The 19,523-nt window shown below is 33.8% G+C and overlaps 1 protein-coding gene across 5 annotated transcripts in view; it reads left to right on the top strand.

Annotated features, from left to right (window-relative positions):
• PRKACB (protein kinase, cAMP-dependent, catalytic, beta) overlaps nucleotides 1–19,523 on the top strand; it is a 159,822-nt gene that overhangs the window by 109,605 nt on the left and 30,694 nt on the right. For all 5 annotated transcript variants that reach the window (XM_006831007.1, XM_006831005.1, XM_006831008.1 and 2 more), the window contains 7 exons: nucleotides 389–450; nucleotides 2,517–2,645; nucleotides 5,316–5,414; nucleotides 6,563–6,645; nucleotides 11,022–11,148; nucleotides 12,147–12,242; nucleotides 16,426–16,548. In XM_006831007.1, coding sequence (XP_006831070.1) covers nucleotides 389–450; nucleotides 2,517–2,645; nucleotides 5,316–5,414; nucleotides 6,563–6,645; nucleotides 11,022–11,148; nucleotides 12,147–12,242; nucleotides 16,426–16,548 — 719 coding nt within the window. The remainder of the gene's footprint in view (nucleotides 1–388; nucleotides 451–2,516; nucleotides 2,646–5,315; nucleotides 5,415–6,562; nucleotides 6,646–11,021; nucleotides 11,149–12,146; nucleotides 12,243–16,425; nucleotides 16,549–19,523) is intronic.

The following is a 19,523-nucleotide window of genomic DNA, read 5'->3' as shown; positions in this document are numbered from 1 at the left end:
ACCTCTTGGTCTTTGTGCAAGTTACACAGGAGCACAATTAAATGTTCTAGAATTCCCATTCTTCTCAGCATTTTCTGTAGTTTTTGATACACACAGTCTAATGTCTTTGCATAGCCAATAAAAAACAGGTAAACATCTTCCTGGTATACTCTGCTTTCATCTACGATCTACCTGGTATCAGTACATATGAGCAGCTGATGGTTTGTTTTGCCAGCCATCCCTTGTTCTCACTGATGATACTGAGTTTCTTGTTTAGAGAAACTACATAGCCCTCTAGTGTATTATGTTTCATGGTAACAATTGTTGATATATCTTTTTGTTTTTATGCATGTTTTAATGTAATACAAATATTCTTAACAAGATAAAATTTTATTGTCTGTATTTTCAGTGAAAGAGTTTCTAGCCAAAGCCAAAGAAGATTTTTTAAAAAAGTGGGAAAACCCTGCTCCGGTAAGGAATATTCTAGATTTTCTATGATTTAAAAATTCTGTGTTAACTAGAATCATGATTCTTGCCTAAGTAACCTACCAGTTCAGAAACTTTTATTTATTTGTGTTAATAAATATAAGTTTAAATTAAGAATTTTGCCTTACCACTATATTTTATTAACTAATGAATTTATGTATACTTAATTAAGGAAAGAACTAATTTCCAATTAAATGTCTGATTATAAATTTTGATACTTATTCTAAGTTGCCACAAACTCTAGATATTCTAATATTATAATAATTTTGAATTATGCCTTTGATAGCATACTTATTTTAATTAATTGCAACAGTAGGGATACTACTGTGCAGTTTCAAATGGTTAATCAAAAATATTTGATGATTAGTATATCAATTAAACAGAAATTGTTGTGATAAATTCTGTTTAAGCACTTTAAGTCTTAACTGAAATCTAAAATTTGTATATAAAAAAAGCTACTATATTTTCCCCCAAAATCTGTTTTTAGTGTTAAAAATAATGAGTGATCTTTAATTGCTGATTAAAATTTTGAAAACTGTTTTTTTTCCTAGCACATGAGGTTTTGTTTCAGTAATTTTTTTTTACTGAAGGATACTTAATCCAAAATAAATGTAATGTTTCATGATAAAACTTCATCCTTATCAAGCTTTAGAATATGATATATGTAAAACATAGGCATTAAAGTAATGTAACATAAAGATGAGAATGATGGTTGTTTTTTTAAATTCCTATTGCACAAAAGCAATGACTTAGAGAAATTCTGTTGTCTTATTTATTAATGGAGTGTGTCCATTATTTAGTATGACTATATTAAATGTTTCAATTCATCTGTGTTGATAAAACTATAAATTATGTATCAATCCATAAAATTAAACAATTAACCCACTGTATTATTATAAGGATGTTTTTCTACATTGATAGAATTTCATAGTAATTTTAAATTATTGGAAATGTGAAACTAAAGGATGGTGCAAAAGGTTTTATAAATGGAAGTTTTTCTAAAAGAGTTGCTTTCTCTATAAGGATCCAACACGAAGCTGTTTTTATTTCCAAGGCAAAGTTAAATTTGCAATAGATATCAAACCCACCTAGAATAAACTCCAATAGCCACCTAGATTCCTCATTTTAAACAAGAATTATACTACGTCACGGTTTTCTCAAGCTAAGAACTTTATAGATTAGTCCTTGGATATATTTTTTCCAAGATTAGCATAGAAATCTTTGTAATGAAAACCTATTAAACAAATGGGTCAGCAATTACTACTTGTTGCTATTTAGCACTTAGATAATTTGTTCCTAGTAATTTTCATTTTGCTGTGGCAGCAACAAATTTAAAAAATTGCTGCCTCCATCTCTCTGCTTCCGTCCTGTAGTCAAAGCCAAACAAAGATGTTTGTGCCAAACAAAACCTCTATTCACTGAGAATAAGAGTCTGATTATTGTTCAGGGACACTGACTTTTAGTTATCTTGGTGGGAATGAGGAACTCTCCTTTCTTTATTGTTACTATTTTAAGTAACACTGGGTTATTATAACATCAGAAAGAGAAAGCCACTAGGACCTTACATGTTCCTATTTTCGAGTTCTAGAGCTCTTATAAAGATATAAACAATGCTTTCCTTACTCGGAACTCTAGTGAAAGGACTAATCCCTCAGTTTATCTATTCATTACAATTAATGCAACTTCATTAATGATTAACATGACTGTCTTTGTGGTATGCTTCTTGTTCATTTGTAATTAAGATATGGCATAATTCATTGTAATTCTAATTCTAGGAACTCATGTTGGTATATGATGTTTAATATTTCAGCTGAGGCTCATAGCTTCCCATTATTATTTTATTTTATTTTACAATAAAGTTCTTTTCTCAATTATTAGATCCTTTCTTATTAAAAGGTAAAAAATAGAATCTCAATAATCTGTTCACATTATTTTGTAAAAGAGCTGTTATGAGTTATATGATCCATTCTGATTACATATTAAACTATTATATTATTATAATCATGAAAACATTTCATTTTAATTTATTTATGTTTTTCACATACATACAGAATAATGCTGGACTCGAAGATTTTGAAAGGAAAAAAACCCTTGGGACAGGTTCATTTGGAAGAGTCATGTTGGTGAAGCATAAAGCCACTGAACAGTATTATGCCATGAAGATTTTAGATAAGCAGAAGGTTAGTGCTTTTACTCATTATTTATTTTCAGGGTAACCTTCAGTTTTACCAGCTAGAATATTCAAAACATGCAATATAATGTCTTAGCATTGACAGCGTTCCATAATTTTATTGTTGCATTCTATTTTCATTCTTACTTATTGTGACTACAAGATACATAGAGCCCTGGTGTGGCACTGTAAGATAAGCACTGGACTGGCAATCACAAAGTTGGTAGATTAAACCCACCAGCCACTTTTGGATACCCTATCCTGGGTCACTGTGAGTTGGAAACAACTCAACGGCACACAACAACATGGTACATAGTTAACAGTTTTAGTGTTGTGTTGTTGTTAAGAGCCATTGAGTTGATTTTGACCCATAGCAACCCTGTATAGGGTTTCCTCGGAGCAGCTGGTGAGCTTGAACCCTGACCTTGCAGTTTAAACGACATTGCAGTCTGACGCATTAGTCCACAGCGCCACAGCAGGACGGGGGTATATTATTATTTATTTTAATAATTATTTACATATAATATTTTGCTAACAAATTATTGAATTCAGCATGTAAAGAATAAGTGTTGTAGAAAATTCAAGTACTAATTAACAGGTAACAGAAATTTACTAATTTTGGTTATGCCTTATTTTAATTACAGTTGTTGTTATGTGCTGTGGAGTCAGTTCCAACTCACAGTGACCCTGTACAGGGTTTCCGAGGCTGTAAATCTTTATGGGAGCAGAAAGCCTCATCTTTCTCCCACAGAACAGCTGGTAGTTTCGAACTGCTGACCTCTCGATTCGCAGCCTGATTCATAACCACTAGCTACCAGAGCTCCTTACAGTAGAAGCCCTTAAGAGGCTGGCTGGCTATATGTGGTTGAGTAGGTTCCGGATCATAGAAACCCACCCTGTATAGGATTTCTGAGGCTGTAAATTTTTATGGGAGCAGAAAGCCTTACCTGTCTCCTGAGGAACACCTGCTGGACTTGAACTTCTGACCTTATGGTTACCAACCCAACATGTAAATTAACAAGAATGGTGGTGGTGGTGGTGGTTATGTGCCATGGAGTCAGTTCCGACTCACAGAGACTCTGTACAGGGTTTCCAAGGCTGTAAATCTTTACGGGAGCAGAAAGCCTCTTCTTTCTCCTGCGGAACAGCTGCTAGTTTCAAACTGCTGACCTTGCGGTTCTCAGCCTGATTCATAACCACTACTCTACCAGAGCTCCTGAAATTAACAAAGAATAGGTTTGAATAATTTGAAATGTCAGTTAAAACAAGGAAATGTTTTTAAAATTTACCTGTGAGGAACTTCAAAAAGTTTGTGGAGAAATTCCATTACCTATTGATTTTATTTTCCCATAAATTTTTTGAAGTCAGTACTATAAAAATATACTCCTGGTGTGGCACTCTAGGATCAGCACTTCACTGTGAACCACAAGGTCATCAGTTCAAACCCACCAGCCGCTCCTTGGAAACCCTACATAGGGTCATTATATGTCACTTCATAACAGTACTATAAAAAATAAATTTAAAGTATTTATCATCCCACATTGGTGTACCTAATGAGTAAGAGTGCCTGAATTAGCCATGCCTTGAATATCAAGCTTCTGTGGTGCTGTGGGATAGAACACTGGACCTCAAGGTCAGTTTGAAACACAAGGTCAGTAGTTCCAATTCACCAGCCACTCCTTGGAAACCCTATACAGGGTTGCCATGAGTTGGAACCGACTCGATGACACTTAACAACAACAACTAGACAATTTAAAATTACGTATGTAGTTCATATTGTGCTTCTATTGGAAAGTACTAGTCTAGTCACTATCTGTAATCCAGATTAGCTCAGCACTGTTTCCTCTCCATTTTGCTGTCAACATCCCAATAAGTCACATAAGTAAATCATTTTTAGAACATACTCATAATATCTATATAATACCATATCAAGATTTACCATTTTTCCTTTTACTGTAATTGTAAGTAACTGCTAGAAGATTGTTGTAGTTAAATGCTGTCTAGTCGGTTCTAAGTCACAGCAATACCGTATAAGGTTTCTGAGGAGCAGCAAGTGAGTTTGAACCTCCTCTTTTTCCTCCTCTTCCTCCTCCTGACTGCCTTTTAAAAATTGCTAATCTCAGGACTCTAGACTAGCCCCCTCTTCCCTTTTTCCTATTCTATACCTTCTCCCTGTATATTCTTCAATAGCTGTAGTTCTCTCTTGAGCTCTGCTCCTAATTTGTATGTACAGTCTCAGCACGGAACTCTAAGAGACCATGTAGTTTTTTCTCTCATCTTTTAGATGAGAGTATTTGGCACCAGAGATACTTGTCTTGGTAGTATAACCACAAAATGCTTCTGATTTATCTTTTTGATTAAACCTGTCATTAGGTTGGGTAATACCTGGTGTTTTGTCATGAGTGGGACCTATTCTATTCCCATTTAGCTCTCTCTTCTTAAACAGTACCTTAGCTGAAATTATAGATGGCTTTCTTAAGAACAGTTTTAAATCCTCTATTAGCGTTTTCATTTGAATCTTATAAATTTGGTTAATAATTATTATCGTCCGTATCCAATTCTTGTGATTTTGCTAATCCAGATTCATTGTTACATGGAATGCATTATATTATTTATTTAAAAAGATAGTAAATTGTTATTTTGTTCAAGTACATTAAATATATTTATTTCTCAACTACAGGTTGTTAAACTGAAGCAAATAGAGCATACTTTGAATGAGAAAAGAATATTACAGGCTGTGAATTTTCCTTTTCTTGTTCGACTGGAGTATTCATTTAAGGTAAATTTTTATAGTATCCTAATAAAATATATTTAACCTGATATATGTTCTTAAATATGAAATTATAATGGGATTCTAAATTAGATGGTAAACCTGGAAATATGAAATTAAATCCTATTGTGTTTATAAATTTAGGCAACATTTGAAAAGCTTTTGGTTCTCCCTGGGGATATGTTGTTCAAAGTGACTATATATGAGATGGTTTTATAAAATATATCAATGTATCAGAAATCATGATGATATTTTATTTAGTGATTCTTACGTGTTTGCAAATGATTACACCCACACACCTTCTGCAGTTTTCCTTCAGCACTTTCTGCCGCTGTCTCACCTTTTTCACTTATTCATTTGTGTCATGGTTGGTGGTGGTAATGTGCCGTGGAATAGGTTCCGACTCTTAGCGACCCTGTACAGGGTTTCCAAGACTGTAAATCTTTACAGGAACAGAAAGCCTCATCTATCTCCCACGGAACAGCTGGTAGTTTCGAACTGCTGACCTTGCGGTTCGCAGCCTGATTCATAACCACTATGCTTAGTCTTTACATTTATGAGGCCAAATAATCTTTGACTCACTGTTTAAGTGTGTCATAAACATTCACAAAAATTTGTTTTTTTAATTGGCAGTTTTTTAGTGCTATAGAATAACACTTGACAACTCTCTGCAATATTGATTCATATGAAATATTTCAACCTTTTCTATATTTGCCTTTATTCTTTAAATCAAGTGAGGATTTATGTGTTTAAGATCCCATTAAAATTATTAGTCTGTCTGTTGTGACACAGTACTTAAAATGCAGATAATCTTAACTTTTTCAAATTGTTTTTGGCATTGTTATTACTTTGCATGCATTATACTATTATCTAATATAGGATTATATAATGCTTCAGTGTCTAATTGTTCTAGAATTAAGTGTTCCCTGCAGTAGCAGGAACAGCAAAAGTCCCAGACTAATTTTTGACAATAATACAAAATAAAACAAATGAGTACCTTACTTTAGAAAAGCTCAGCTCTGTTTACTTATATTAATCTAATAGATTTTGTATTTGTCTTTTTCTAATTGAACATGACATAATCCTAAACTATTTTTGAAGACAAAATGTAGGTAACATAATTTTTGTTTAATAATTATTATTTTTTTAATCCATAGGATAATTCTAACTTATATATGATTATGGAATATGTCCCTGGGGGTGAAATGTTTTCACATCTAAGAAGAATTGGAAGGTTCAGGTAACAAATGCTTTTTCTTTCCACAAATATTAATCAGCTATATTTGTTTTAAACCACATGTTTAAGTGATTGTAATTGCCGAAAGTTTATTTCATTGAATTTAATAATATACAAGAGGAACTTCGGAAAGTTTGTGGAAAATGGAATTGAAATATAATTTTTCCATGAAACTTTTGAAGCCATCTCATATTTTTTAATTTGTTTTATGATCTGGGTGAAAGATTTACAGAGTAAATCGGTTTTCTGTTCAACAATTCATACACCGATTGCAGTCCCCACATGTAACAGCCCTCTTCCCACATTCTTCCTCTGTTTACCATTTCCATTTGCCCTTCTTTCCTATCCACCTTTTCTTCTGAGCTTTATCCCTGAGCAAATTCTGCCCTTATGCTCTCATATGATTGATTGCTCGAAGATGTATGTACTTCCTTGTGTTATTGTTGATATTATATACTTGTCTATTATTTGACTGAAAGTTGAGCTACAGAGTTGAGAACAGTTCCAGGCTTGAAGGATAACTAAGAGCCATAGCTGCAGGGATACCAACAGTTTCTATCTAATCAATAAGCCTGTGGAGTTTTTATTATTTTGAGTTTTGTTCCATATTTTTCTCCTACTCTACTCAAGACCCTCTATTATGATCCCTTTTAGATCTGTCAAGAATGGTAGCAGTGTACTATGTAATTCTTCTGGTCTTATAGTGAATGGAGGCTAAGTTCCTTGGTCAAATTGTTTCCTTTGTCACTCTTCTTTGCTCTGGACAGGGAAAGACTAATAGCTGCACCTTAGATGGCTGCTCAAAAGCTGTTAAGACCCCAGTTACTATTCACCAGAGTAGGTTGTAAAACATTGTCTTTGTGGGCTATGTTATGCCAATTGACCTTGATACCCTCTGCTACTATGATCCTAAGCCTTTAGGATCAGTGACTCATTTCTTTAGTACCTGGTTATGGCTAAGATATTTGCATACCTTTGCTCCCTGTATTATAAGGATGGATATATTTAGAGAACATACAAATATGTATATAGAAATTATTTTCTGTCAGAACTATAATATATATGGTTATGTGTGTAGTTCTTTTGCCTGCTAATTCTTGTTCATCTTGCCTGTCTGCCTATGTATGCACTTGTAGATTACTGATATGCAGGATGGTGTATAAAACAGGATTTACCTCTGTTGTCTTTAACTCTTGTGCACATCTCTCAGTGTTTTCCTTTTCTTTAGTGGTATTGTGCTGATAATCACCTTATTGTATGTTGCCTTTGAATTTAGTAATATTTTAGCTACAGAAAGCATTACATAGAAACATTAGTAAGAAATTTTACCATTCATGAGTTTTAAAATTCAAATAAAAATACCTTCATATGAATTTAAATATTCTTTCATTGATAGATATTGTGAGGCTCCATTAACTTAGAGTTCATAAAATACAATTTTATGGAAAAAAATAAAAATTTAAAACGCAAATATTGTACCAATATTAATACAACTTTGTGCAAGATATTTGAATAAAATGACATATATGGAAAGACTAAGAGTATCATGGCAATGAAATTATGAAAGTTTGTTTGAATCAAATTTAGTTTTCATTAAAGTTGTTGAGTCTTTAAGAGAGATTGACCCCAGTGATTACCAAACTTTGCCATCGAGTCGATTCTAACTCATAATGACATTGTAAGGGTTTCTGAGAGTGTAAATCTTTACAGGAGTAGATAGCCTCATGTTTCTCCTAAGAAGCAACCTTGTAACTAGCAGTCCAGTGCCTAACCCACAGCATCACCAGGGACCCTTGCACTCAGTGGTTGTTATTGGTATTGTAAGAATATTGACTCATAGCAACCCTGTATAGGGTTTCTAAGAAGTGGCTGGTGAGTTTGAACCACAAGCCTTACGGGTAGCAATCCAGTGCTTATACTACAGTGCCACACCCAATAATTTGGCTATTACTAATAAGACTTCACAGTCATTAAAATATTTGATACATTCTGTTAGCTTTTCCTATATATAATAGTTAGTAAGTTACTATTGTTCATTAATAATCACTGATAGAATGAAGATAAAACCAAGAGCAGGTCCAACTTCATTTTGTGCATCACATCTCGACATATTTAAAACATAAATAAAGCTCAAATAGGACTGTCCTTGTGATTACACTTTAACTGATGAATAGTCCTTGGGTGGCATAAACACTTAAACTCTAGACTAGCCTAAGAACTGGCAGTTGAACTATGCTGCACACAAAAGGTTGCCATGAATCAAAATTCTCCCAACAGCAAGGACAGCAACAACTGATGATGGTAGTTTGGTTCATAAAAAGATGATAGATTTAGATTACCACAAAATAATATATTCAGTAATAATAAACATTATTTCAGTCATCTAGGACCTAAACCAAAAATCATTTATTGACCAAATATGTTTATTATTGCTGTTAAAGTGCCTTCAAGTCAATTCCGACTCATAGAGACCCTGTATAGGGTTTCCAAGGAACGATTGGTGGGTTTGAACCACCAGCCTTGTGGTTAGCAGCCCAGTGCTTACCCTATAGCGCCACACCAGCACAACAATAATGTGTCTAATATATGTCAGACACTGAGCTAATGCATAATAACCTCTGTTTATCTCTCATGATTCTCGTTTACCTCCTACAGTTTTCTCTTTGCCACTACCCCTTGTTCAGGAAGGCTCAGAATCCTCATATTGTTCTGTACTCATTCAAAGATTTTTATTAAAGTATCACACCTAAACCTGTCCTCCAAAAATATTTCGTTTTCTATAATTAATAACTTCTTTCCTTTGCAACTCCTTAGAGTCTCATTTCTTCAATAATTGACTTGGTTTTAGGAGGAAAGCAAGCTGATTAACATGATGCACACTAAGATACTATCTTTTTTAACATTTCGTTCATACTATATATATACTTTCTATTTATATGTATTGTGAAGGGGCCTAGAAACTTTGATGTACTGAGAATCATTGTTGAAGGTGGCTTTAAAAAGAATCAGTGGAGTCATTACAATTCTGTTTCTAAATAGCAGGTATCTAGACTTAAAGCCTACTACAGCATTAAATCTTCCTACATTCACTTAAATATTAAGTAGAAATATCCAGTAACCAATTGCATTTGTAATATTTTGCCTTCATCTTTCAACAATTTGATATATAGATCTCTGTAATTTCTGTATTTCTCCAAATACTAGTATGTGGAAATAAATATAAAATGCTGAGGGCTTATATGGACACAATAGGAGTCCTCCCTGTTCAAACATTTTCAAGTTTATGGATAAATGTTATAGTAACCAGGGATTTTACCCTCTCCATTTATATATTTTGTGGGTTATTACAATGTTGGAATGGGATGGAGTCTGGAAGGGTAATTTTCTTTTATACTCATTCAGTCAACACGTATTTACTGAACATCTAATGTGTATCTGACTATGACCTGGGAAACACAGGAACAATATATATCATTTTTTCTTCGAATTTCTGTTTCTGGTACTACCAGATCAAACTATCTTAAGAAAAATCCTATTTATAGCTAAGTTTGTTCATTGGTGTCACAAATGAAAGTTACTGCAACTTCACAGGTAAATTAGCAGAATTCAGTGAATGTATTAGAAGGTGAAATAGAAATTTCAAATTAGAAAATCAGTACATTCTTTTGGAGTAAAACTCTGAATGTGGCATCAAAGTGACACTAATATATCAATTGATCTAATAATCTATGCATGCAAAAGCTGCATGTTTAAACAAACATATAGATTATACATATGTTGTCTATATTAACATACATAGTAGAAAATTTGGAAGCTCACATACCAGGATTGTGCATATGATTTCTAGATGAGATATTGGTGTTTATACTTCAGCAATATTTTATGATATTTTTCCATATGGAGCATATGTTATTTTTGTAACATGAACAGGTTAGGTTTTAATGATATTCAAGTTAGAGTTTCTATGTATTGAAATTCTTTAAGTACATGAAATATATGTAAAAAAAGTAGATGGAGCCTAGCAAAAGTAACAAGGGTCCCAATAGACAATCCAGATAGCACATTTGTTTTTCAATTATTCTCAAGTTCAGACATAATTAGACATAAATATTTTTTAATATAGGGAATCATGATTTACAATAAGATGACTATTTTATGGTTCTGTTTTTGCTGAACATATGTTTCCCTTAAATGTATCAGCACATTTTTGAAAGAAGACTATAAGATTTGCTAAATGTTTGGCATAAATATTTAGAACTATTAAGATTCTCTGCATATGTTTAAAAGAAAAAATACATCCAGCCCTTGTTAATTTTATATGATAATATACTATGCTATGTTATCCATTTTACAGAAAATGATGTTTTGTTTCTTTGCAGTGAACCCCATGCACGGTTCTATGCAGCTCAGATAGTGCTAACATTCGAGTACCTCCATTCACTGGACCTCATCTATAGAGATCTAAAACCTGAAAATCTCTTAATTGACCATCAAGGATATATCCAGGTATGACTTGAACAAGTAATACGATTTATCTTAGAAAAACTAGGCAAGAAGTTTTATTTGTTCAACCCAATTCCCAATGTTGATTTTTACCCCACTTCTTGGGGGGAACAATTGCTTCTTCCTAATGGCTTAAATTGAACTTATAGTTCTGCAACTATTTTTAAAAACCATGAAACTGTCACTATTAAAAATAACTATGAATCCTATCAAAGGTAGGACCTCATTGTCTTTCCAATAATATCTGTTTATAAACTAAGAACAGGCTCCTACAAAAATAATAATATAGTTGTGTGCTCTCATAGTACCGACATTTTTTCAAGTGTTCTACTTGCATTAAGTCTCGTGATCCTGATAACCCTATAAAGTGTAGGTACTGTTACCCTCATTTTAAGTCTAAGGAAATGAAGCACAGCAAGTTCACACAGCTAATAAATGATAGAGTCAGTATTTTAAACCCAGGCTGTTCCCAGAACCTATGCTCTTTCCCACAACTCCATAACTGCCAAATGAGTTCCAAGTAGCAATATTGGAGTGATGGAAATGTTTTCTTTCCATTTATACTATTAGTAAAGTAGATACTCCCCTTTCTGTAGTTATCAGTGATCCTCCCATGGTGCTTTTGTGCTTTTGATGGTGTAGGTAATGCCAGAGGACAAAATGGGCTTATGGAACACTTGTAGCAATGTGGTCAGTTTTTCATTTTTAAAAATTGCTTTTGCCTTTTCTTTTCATTTTGTTATTCCTTGATTCTGTGGCCTTAAATTTATGACTGAAGAAGTTTTGTTGTTTTTATGTTAGGAAGAAGCCTCCGACGGGCTGTTTTAGCCTTCATTCACTAAATAGTGGCTTCATTAGTCTTAATTGCATTGACTTAGGTTTTTTGTTTTGTTTTGTTTTTGTGTTCATGGTTTTAATTTTAACCCTGAATTTTTACTTTAAATGTATGTACTGTAATTGAAATAATCGATGTTCACAGTACTTTTTTTATTCTTATATAGGTTACAGATTTTGGGTTTGCAAAAAGAGTTAAAGGCAGAACTTGGACATTATGTGGTACTCCAGAATATTTGGCCCCAGAAATAATTCTCAGCAAGGTATTTTTATCATGACCTTATGTAAGAATTAGAAAAAAAAAATTGCTATTAATTTTTGTAAAAACTGATTATTGATTTAATTTTACATTTTTAAATTAATTTAAGGTGTGAATTTAAATCTATATGCTCATGATTACTATAGGGTGTTTCTGTATGTTGTTGTTGCTATGTGTCACCGAGTTCATATCATCTTATACACAACAGAATGAAATACTGCCAGTTCCTGCACCAACCTCACAATCACTGCTACATTTGAGTCCATTTCTGCTGCTACTAAATGGGGCTCTTCCTCTTTTTTGCTGACCCTCAACTTTACCAAGCATGCCTGTGACAGGATAATATTCATACACCTTCAAGCAAGATCAGTTAATACCATGTTACTCAAATCTAGGTACATACCACTAGTGGCAGTGATGATGAAATTGAAGAATTCTACCAAATTCAATGTGAAATTAATCAAACATGCAATCAAAGCTGCATTTATTAGAATGTAAAAGTGGGACAAAAAAAGGAAGGTCCAGTAGTTGGAAAATATGGCCTTGGTGATAGAAATGATATTGGAAAACAGTGATTGAATTTTATGAGACCAACAACTTATTCATTACAAGTACCTTTTTTTTAAACAGCATACATGAACATCACCGGATTGGATACAAGGGCATCATATTAACTAAATCTGTGGGGAAAGACAGTGGAAAAGTTCAATATCATCAGCCAAAACAAGGCTAGGAGCAGACTATGGGACAGACCATCAATTGCTCTTATGCAAGTTCAGGCTATAGCTGAAGAAAAGTCCATGAGAGCCAAAAATATGACCTTGGACAATTTTGTTTTATATCCTAATTTAGAGATCATCTCAAGACCAGATTAGATGCATTAGACACTAATTATAGAAGACCAGAAGATTTGTGGGATGACATTTGTAGCATCATACAGGAAGAAAGCAAAAGGTCATTAAGAAGACAAGAAAGAAGGAAAAGATCAAAATAATTATCCAAAGAGACTCTGAAACTTGTTTTTTAGTGTAGAGAAGCTAAAGAAAATGCAAGAAATGAAGTAAAAGAGATGAACAGAAAATTTCAAATAGCAACTTGAGAAAACAAAGTCAAATATTATAATGAAATTTGAAAAGACCCAGAGTTAGAAAACCCAAAGGGATGAGCATGTTCAACATTTCTCATGTTGAAAAAAACAGAAGGAAAAATTCAAGCCTTGCAATATTGAAGAATTTTATTGTAAAAATGTACTCCTGGTTTGGCACTGTAGGATAACCACTGGACTGCTAATGACAGTGCCAGTGGTTCAAAGCCACCAGCTGCTCCTTGGAAACCTTACATGAGTTTGCTATGGATAGGAACCAAGTACGTGACACTTAACAATAGCAACATGGACAATATATTGAATGATGCAGAAAGCATTAAAAGAAGATGGTAGGAATCCATAGTTGCTGTACCAAAAAGAAATGATTGATAGTCAACCATTTCAAGAGGTAACATATGATCAATAACCAGTGATACTGAAAGAAGAAGCCCAAGGTGCACTGAAGGCATTGGTGAAAAACAAGGCTCCAGTAATTGATGGAATACAAATAGAAAAATTTCCACAAATTTATGCAGCACTGGAGGTGTTCACTCATCTATGCCAAGAAATTTGGAAGACAGCTACATGACCAAATGGTTGGAAGAGATCAGTATTTATTCCCATTCTAAAGAAAGGTGAACCAGCAGAATGTGGACATCATCGAACCATATCATTAATATCACACACAAATAAGATTTTGCTGAAGGTAATTTAAAAATTGCTACAACAGTACTTTGATAGAGAGCTACTTGAAATTCCAGCCTGATTCAGAAGAGATATGGAACTAGGGGTGTCATTGCTGATGTCGGATGGATCTTGGCTAAAAGCAGAGAATACCAGAAAGATGTTTATTTGTGCCTTATTGATCATGCAAAGACTTACACTTGTGTAGATTATGACAAGCTATGGATAAGAATGAGTACTCCAGAATGCTTGACTTTGTTCATGCACAGCCTGTACATAGACTAAGGAGGCAGTTGTTAGAATATAACAAGGAATACCAAATGGTTTTAAATCAGGAAAGTTGTGTTCCAGGATTGATTCTGTTTACCATACTTAATCTGCCTGTTAAGCAAATAGTCTAAGTAGTTGGATTATGTGAAGGAGAATGTAGCATCGAGATTGGAGGAAGACTCATTAATAACCTACAATATGCATATGGTAATAACCTTGCTTGCGAAAAGCCAAGTAGACTTAAAATTGTACTGATGAAGATCAAAGACTACAGCCTTGTATGGATTACACCTCTCTGTAAATAAAATGAAAAATCTCCTTCATAACTGGACATAGTTATGAAACATAGTAAAACAGTTACATAGTAAATGAAAAAAAGACTGAAGTTGCCAAAAATTACAATGTAGATCATTTTACATTGATTTACAATCAATACTCATGGAAGCAGCAGTCAAGATATCAAATGATGTATTACATTAGGCAGATCTTCACATGACATCTTTAAATGTTGTAAAACAAAAATGTCACTTTTAGCACTAAGGTGTCAATAGCCTCATATGCATGTGAAAGTTAAACAGTGAATAAAGAAGAAGAATCGATGCATTTGAATTAAGGTATTGGAGAAGGATATTTAAAAATACTTCGGAGTGCCAGGAGAACAGACAAATCTGGAAGAAGTACAGCCAGAATGCTCCTTAGAAACTAGGATGTGTACTTCAGACTTTTTTTTAGGAGGTACCAGTCTCTGAAGAAAGGCATCTTGCTTGGTAAAGTGAAGGGCCAGCGAGAGACTCCCAAAGAGATGGATTGGCATAGTAACAGCAGCAATGTGCACAAATGTAACAGTAATTGTGTGGATGACACAGGACCAGGCAGTGTTTCATTCTGTTGTGAGTCATAGCTGGCTGAATAACACCTAACAATGGGAATTACAGCAATAGATTAGTTGCTTTGATTGAAGGCAATTCTTCTTTTTCAAACCACGAAATGTATTTAGAGAAACTTTTATCATACCTAAAAGGACAGTTTGATTTCTTTCCATTTTCCTTTCTTCTACTGGGATGTAGGGGGGTACTGATGGTAATTAAAGGGTATGTTTGAGAGTAAAACAAAAAATGTGAGAACTCAGTTTATTTTTCTCCACATGTTCTGGCATTTTTTTTATTGTTTTTGTTTTCCATAATCATAATTGTGTGCCCACTGATAATAATTACAGTTGATAATAAATTTTATGTAAGCATATGTTAATATTTATCCTTATTAAATCTTGTTAAATGCATGTAGGTGTTGATTTTATAAGCTTATATGAAAAATAGCACCCAATTAAAAGTAGCATTTGAATTGCACATTTGGTTCACAAAGCACTTCTTATACACATTGTTTTCTTTCATCTGATATAAACCTCACAAAACCTTACAAAGTAGTTATCTTTCCTGTATATGTTTTAGAGATGAGAAGCAAAAGGATAGATAGCTAAAGTAAAATATACTTAAGTATGTAACTTTACTGGCTTCTAAATTATACATGTGGATTCTTGGTGTAGTGGTATTGGCTAAGCACTGAACTGCTAAATGCATGGTTGGCAGTTCAAAGTCATCAGCTGCTCCTTGGAAATCCTATACAGGATTGCTATGAGTTGAAGCTGACTCAGCAGTGCTTAACAACAGCAACAATAACATTGTATTTCTAACTTTTGTAACATTCTGTGAATTAGACAAATTACCTTGAGTATATTTACCCTCATAACTCCAATAATATTTTTAAGTCAACACTGCTACTTACTATGAAGTCCCACATATACTATTCTGTTTAAAGCTTTCGACCTTTCTAGAGTATGCTGATTTGTAAAATTATGGACCTGTAATGGACCTTAATTTATCCCAAAGAAATAGATATCTGTAATATGCTTAATGAATCTAATAAGAAGATGTAATAATTTTTCCTAATAATTTTCAGTATATGAAAAGTCTCCCCTTTGTATAATTTAATCACCTGGTATAGTTTGTTCATTTTTTTATCTGCCCTGAATAGGTGCTCAGCAACTGCTTTTGAAAAAAATATATATGCTTAGAAATTATTTTGAAATCATCTATGACTTCTTTTTCTTCATATTAATTAACTAAGAATTGACATTTGGTATTTATCTTAGGGCTACAATAAGGCAGTGGACTGGTGGGCATTAGGAGTGTTAATCTATGAAATGGCAGCTGGCTACCCACCATTCTTTGCAGACCAACCAATTCAGATTTATGAGAAGATTGTTTCTGGAAAGGTAAGTAATATTTATTATTACTTCTCTATTTACAGTGTGAATAATATAGAAATACACTAAAAGATAAGCACTGAACTTCAGAAAGGCCATTCCTCAGTGTCGCTGTGAGTCAAAACTGACTTGACGGTACTTAACATCTTTAGTTGTTGCCCTTTGTTTATCATTCATTAAATGCAGCAGAACAAATTTTGAATCATTGAAATCTCATAAGGAAAAATGGATTAGGAAAATAGTAGAGAGTTTTGTTTTCATTTTTAGTATATTTATCACTTGTAAAACATAGGATCTCAACCCCCATTTCATTAAAAATAATTGTTAGTTATTGAGTTTTAGGGTTTAGGGGCTGTCTTTATATGTCCTTACTTTTCCAAGATAAACTTTTTTGAGTTATGTTAAACAAAATTGTACAGAAATATTAAATGTATACACCTTTTTAAGATGAAAATACATAGAAATTATTTTAGTAGAATTGATCATGTTGACTGTGATTATAATTGCTATAAACTTCCAGCTAGTAGTAGTAATTTCTGTTAAATATGAGTAGATTTCATTATAATCATATATATATAAACATATTACATTATTTTATAAACTTCCCTTTGTTACATCAATACTTTGGATTCCATTTGGGTCCCTATTTGAATTTGCATACCTGTTTAAATTCCAAAAGTATTTTGGTTAGGGCCCATCATTTGCTTTTGCCTTACTTAGCTCAGATTGCACATCTTTTTTTAAATGCCACATCAGCTTTAATACAGATGAGCCTGATTCTTCCCACCATGTAGCAAAGAAAGAGTTGTTGCTAAATGCTGTCAAGTTAGTTCTGACTCACAGCGACTCTTTATAGGGTTTTCTAGTAGCAACTGGTCCACCACTCATTTTGTCATACTGAGGTGACATGTGAGTTGCTGTAATTCTGGAAGCTATGCCACTAGTATTTTAAATACCAGCAGGGTCACCCACGGTGGACAGGTTTCAAATGAGCTTCCAGATGAAGACAGACTAGGAAGAAGGAGAGATAAACTACTTCCAAATATTTAGTTACTGAAAACCTTATGAATAGCAGAGAAACACTGTCAGATATAGTGTCGGAAAATGAGCCCCTCACGTTGGAAAGCACTCAAAATGTGACTGGGGAAGAGCTGCCTCCTCAAAGTACAGTTGACTGTGATGACGTGAATGGAGTAAAGCCCATAGGAATAAAGCCCTCGAGACCTTCATTGGCTAATGGGGCACAACTCAAAATGAAGACAAACATACATTAATAATCAAAACATGGAATGTACAAAATATAAATCTAGGAAAATTAGAAATTGTCAAAAATGAAATGGAACGCAGAAACATCGATCTCTTACGAATTCGTGAGCTTAAATGCACTGATATTGACCATTTTGAATTTGACAACCACATGGTTTCCTACCTGGGAATAACAAATTGAAGAGGAATGGTGGTGCATTCATCGTCAAAAAGAATGTATTAAGATCAGTCATGAGATACAATGCTGTCTGTGACAGGATAGTATACATGCACCTACAGGGAAGACCAGTTAATACCACTGTTATTCAAATTTACGCACTAACCACTAAAGCCAGTGAGGATGAAATAGAAGAATTCTACCAACTTCTTCAATCTGAAATTTATCAAACATGCAATCAAGATGTGTTAAAATTACTGGTGATTGGAATGCAAGGGTTGGAAACAAAGAGGAAGGATCTGTAGTTGGGAAAATACGGCCTTGGTGATAGAATTGATGCTGGACATCGCCTGATAGAATTCTACAAAACCAATGATTTGTTCATTTCAAATACCCTCTTAAGACAGCATAAGAGAAAACTATACACATGTACCTCATCAGATGGAATACACAGAAATCAAATTGACTACATCTGTGGAAAGAGATGGTGGAAAGCTCCATATCATCAGCCAAAACAAGGCCAGGGACAAATTGTGGAACAGATCATCAATTGCTTTTATGCAAATTCAGACCAAAGCTGAAAAAAATTAAAACAAGACCATACGAGCCAAAATATGACCTTGAATATATCCCACCTGAATTTAGAGATCATCTGAAGAACAGATTTGATACATTAAGCACCAAAGACCAGAAGAATTGTGGGATGACTTCAAGAACATCATATAGGAAGAAAGCAAAAAGTCATTAAGAAGACAAGAAAGAAGGAAAAGATCAAAATGGATGTCAGAAGAGACACTGAAACTTGCTCTCCAGCATAAAGATGCTAAAGCAAATAGAAGAAATGAGGAGGTTACAAGAGCTGAACAGAAAATTTCAAAGATCAGGTCAAGAAGACAAAGTCAAATATTACAACAAAGAGTCACTGTACCAAAAGGAAATGCTCATTGTTCAACCATTTCAAGAGGTAGCCTATGATCAAGAGCTAATGACACTAAAGAAAGAAGTCCAAGGTGCATTGAAGGAATTGGCAAAGAACAAGGTACCAGGAAGTGATGGAATAAAAATTGAAATCTTTCAAGAAAGTGAAGCAGCACTGGAGGCCCTCACTCATCTATGCCAAGAAATTTGGAAGACAACTATCTGGCCAACTGATTGGAAGAAATCTGTATTTGTGCCCATTCCAAAGAGAGGTGGAAATCATCGGACAATATCTTTGATATCCCATGCAAGTAAAGTTTTACTAAAGATAATACAAAAATACATTGACAGAGAACTTCCAGAGGTTCAAACCGGATTCAGAAGAGGACGTGAAACGAGGGATATTATTGCTGATGTCTGATAGCTCTTGGCTGAAAGCAGAGAATACCAGAGAGATGTTTACCTGTGCTTTATTGACTGTGCAATAGCTTTCGGTTGTGTGGATCATGACAAGCTATGGACAACATTGCGAAGTATGAGTATTCCGAAACATTTAATTGTGTTCATGAGGAATGTATTTGTGGACCAAGAGGCAGTGGTTTGAACAGAACATGGGAAAACTGAATGGTTTAAAATTATGAAA

Source organism: Chrysochloris asiatica, unplaced genomic scaffold (assembly GCF_000296735.1).
Source record: "Chrysochloris asiatica unplaced genomic scaffold, ChrAsi1.0 scaffold00002, whole genome shotgun sequence".
In the NCBI taxonomy this organism is placed as follows: Eukaryota; Metazoa; Chordata; class Mammalia; order Afrosoricida; family Chrysochloridae; genus Chrysochloris; species Chrysochloris asiatica.
The sequence above is the reverse complement of the archived record's forward strand: the minus strand, read 5'-3'. Positions and strand labels throughout refer to the sequence as shown.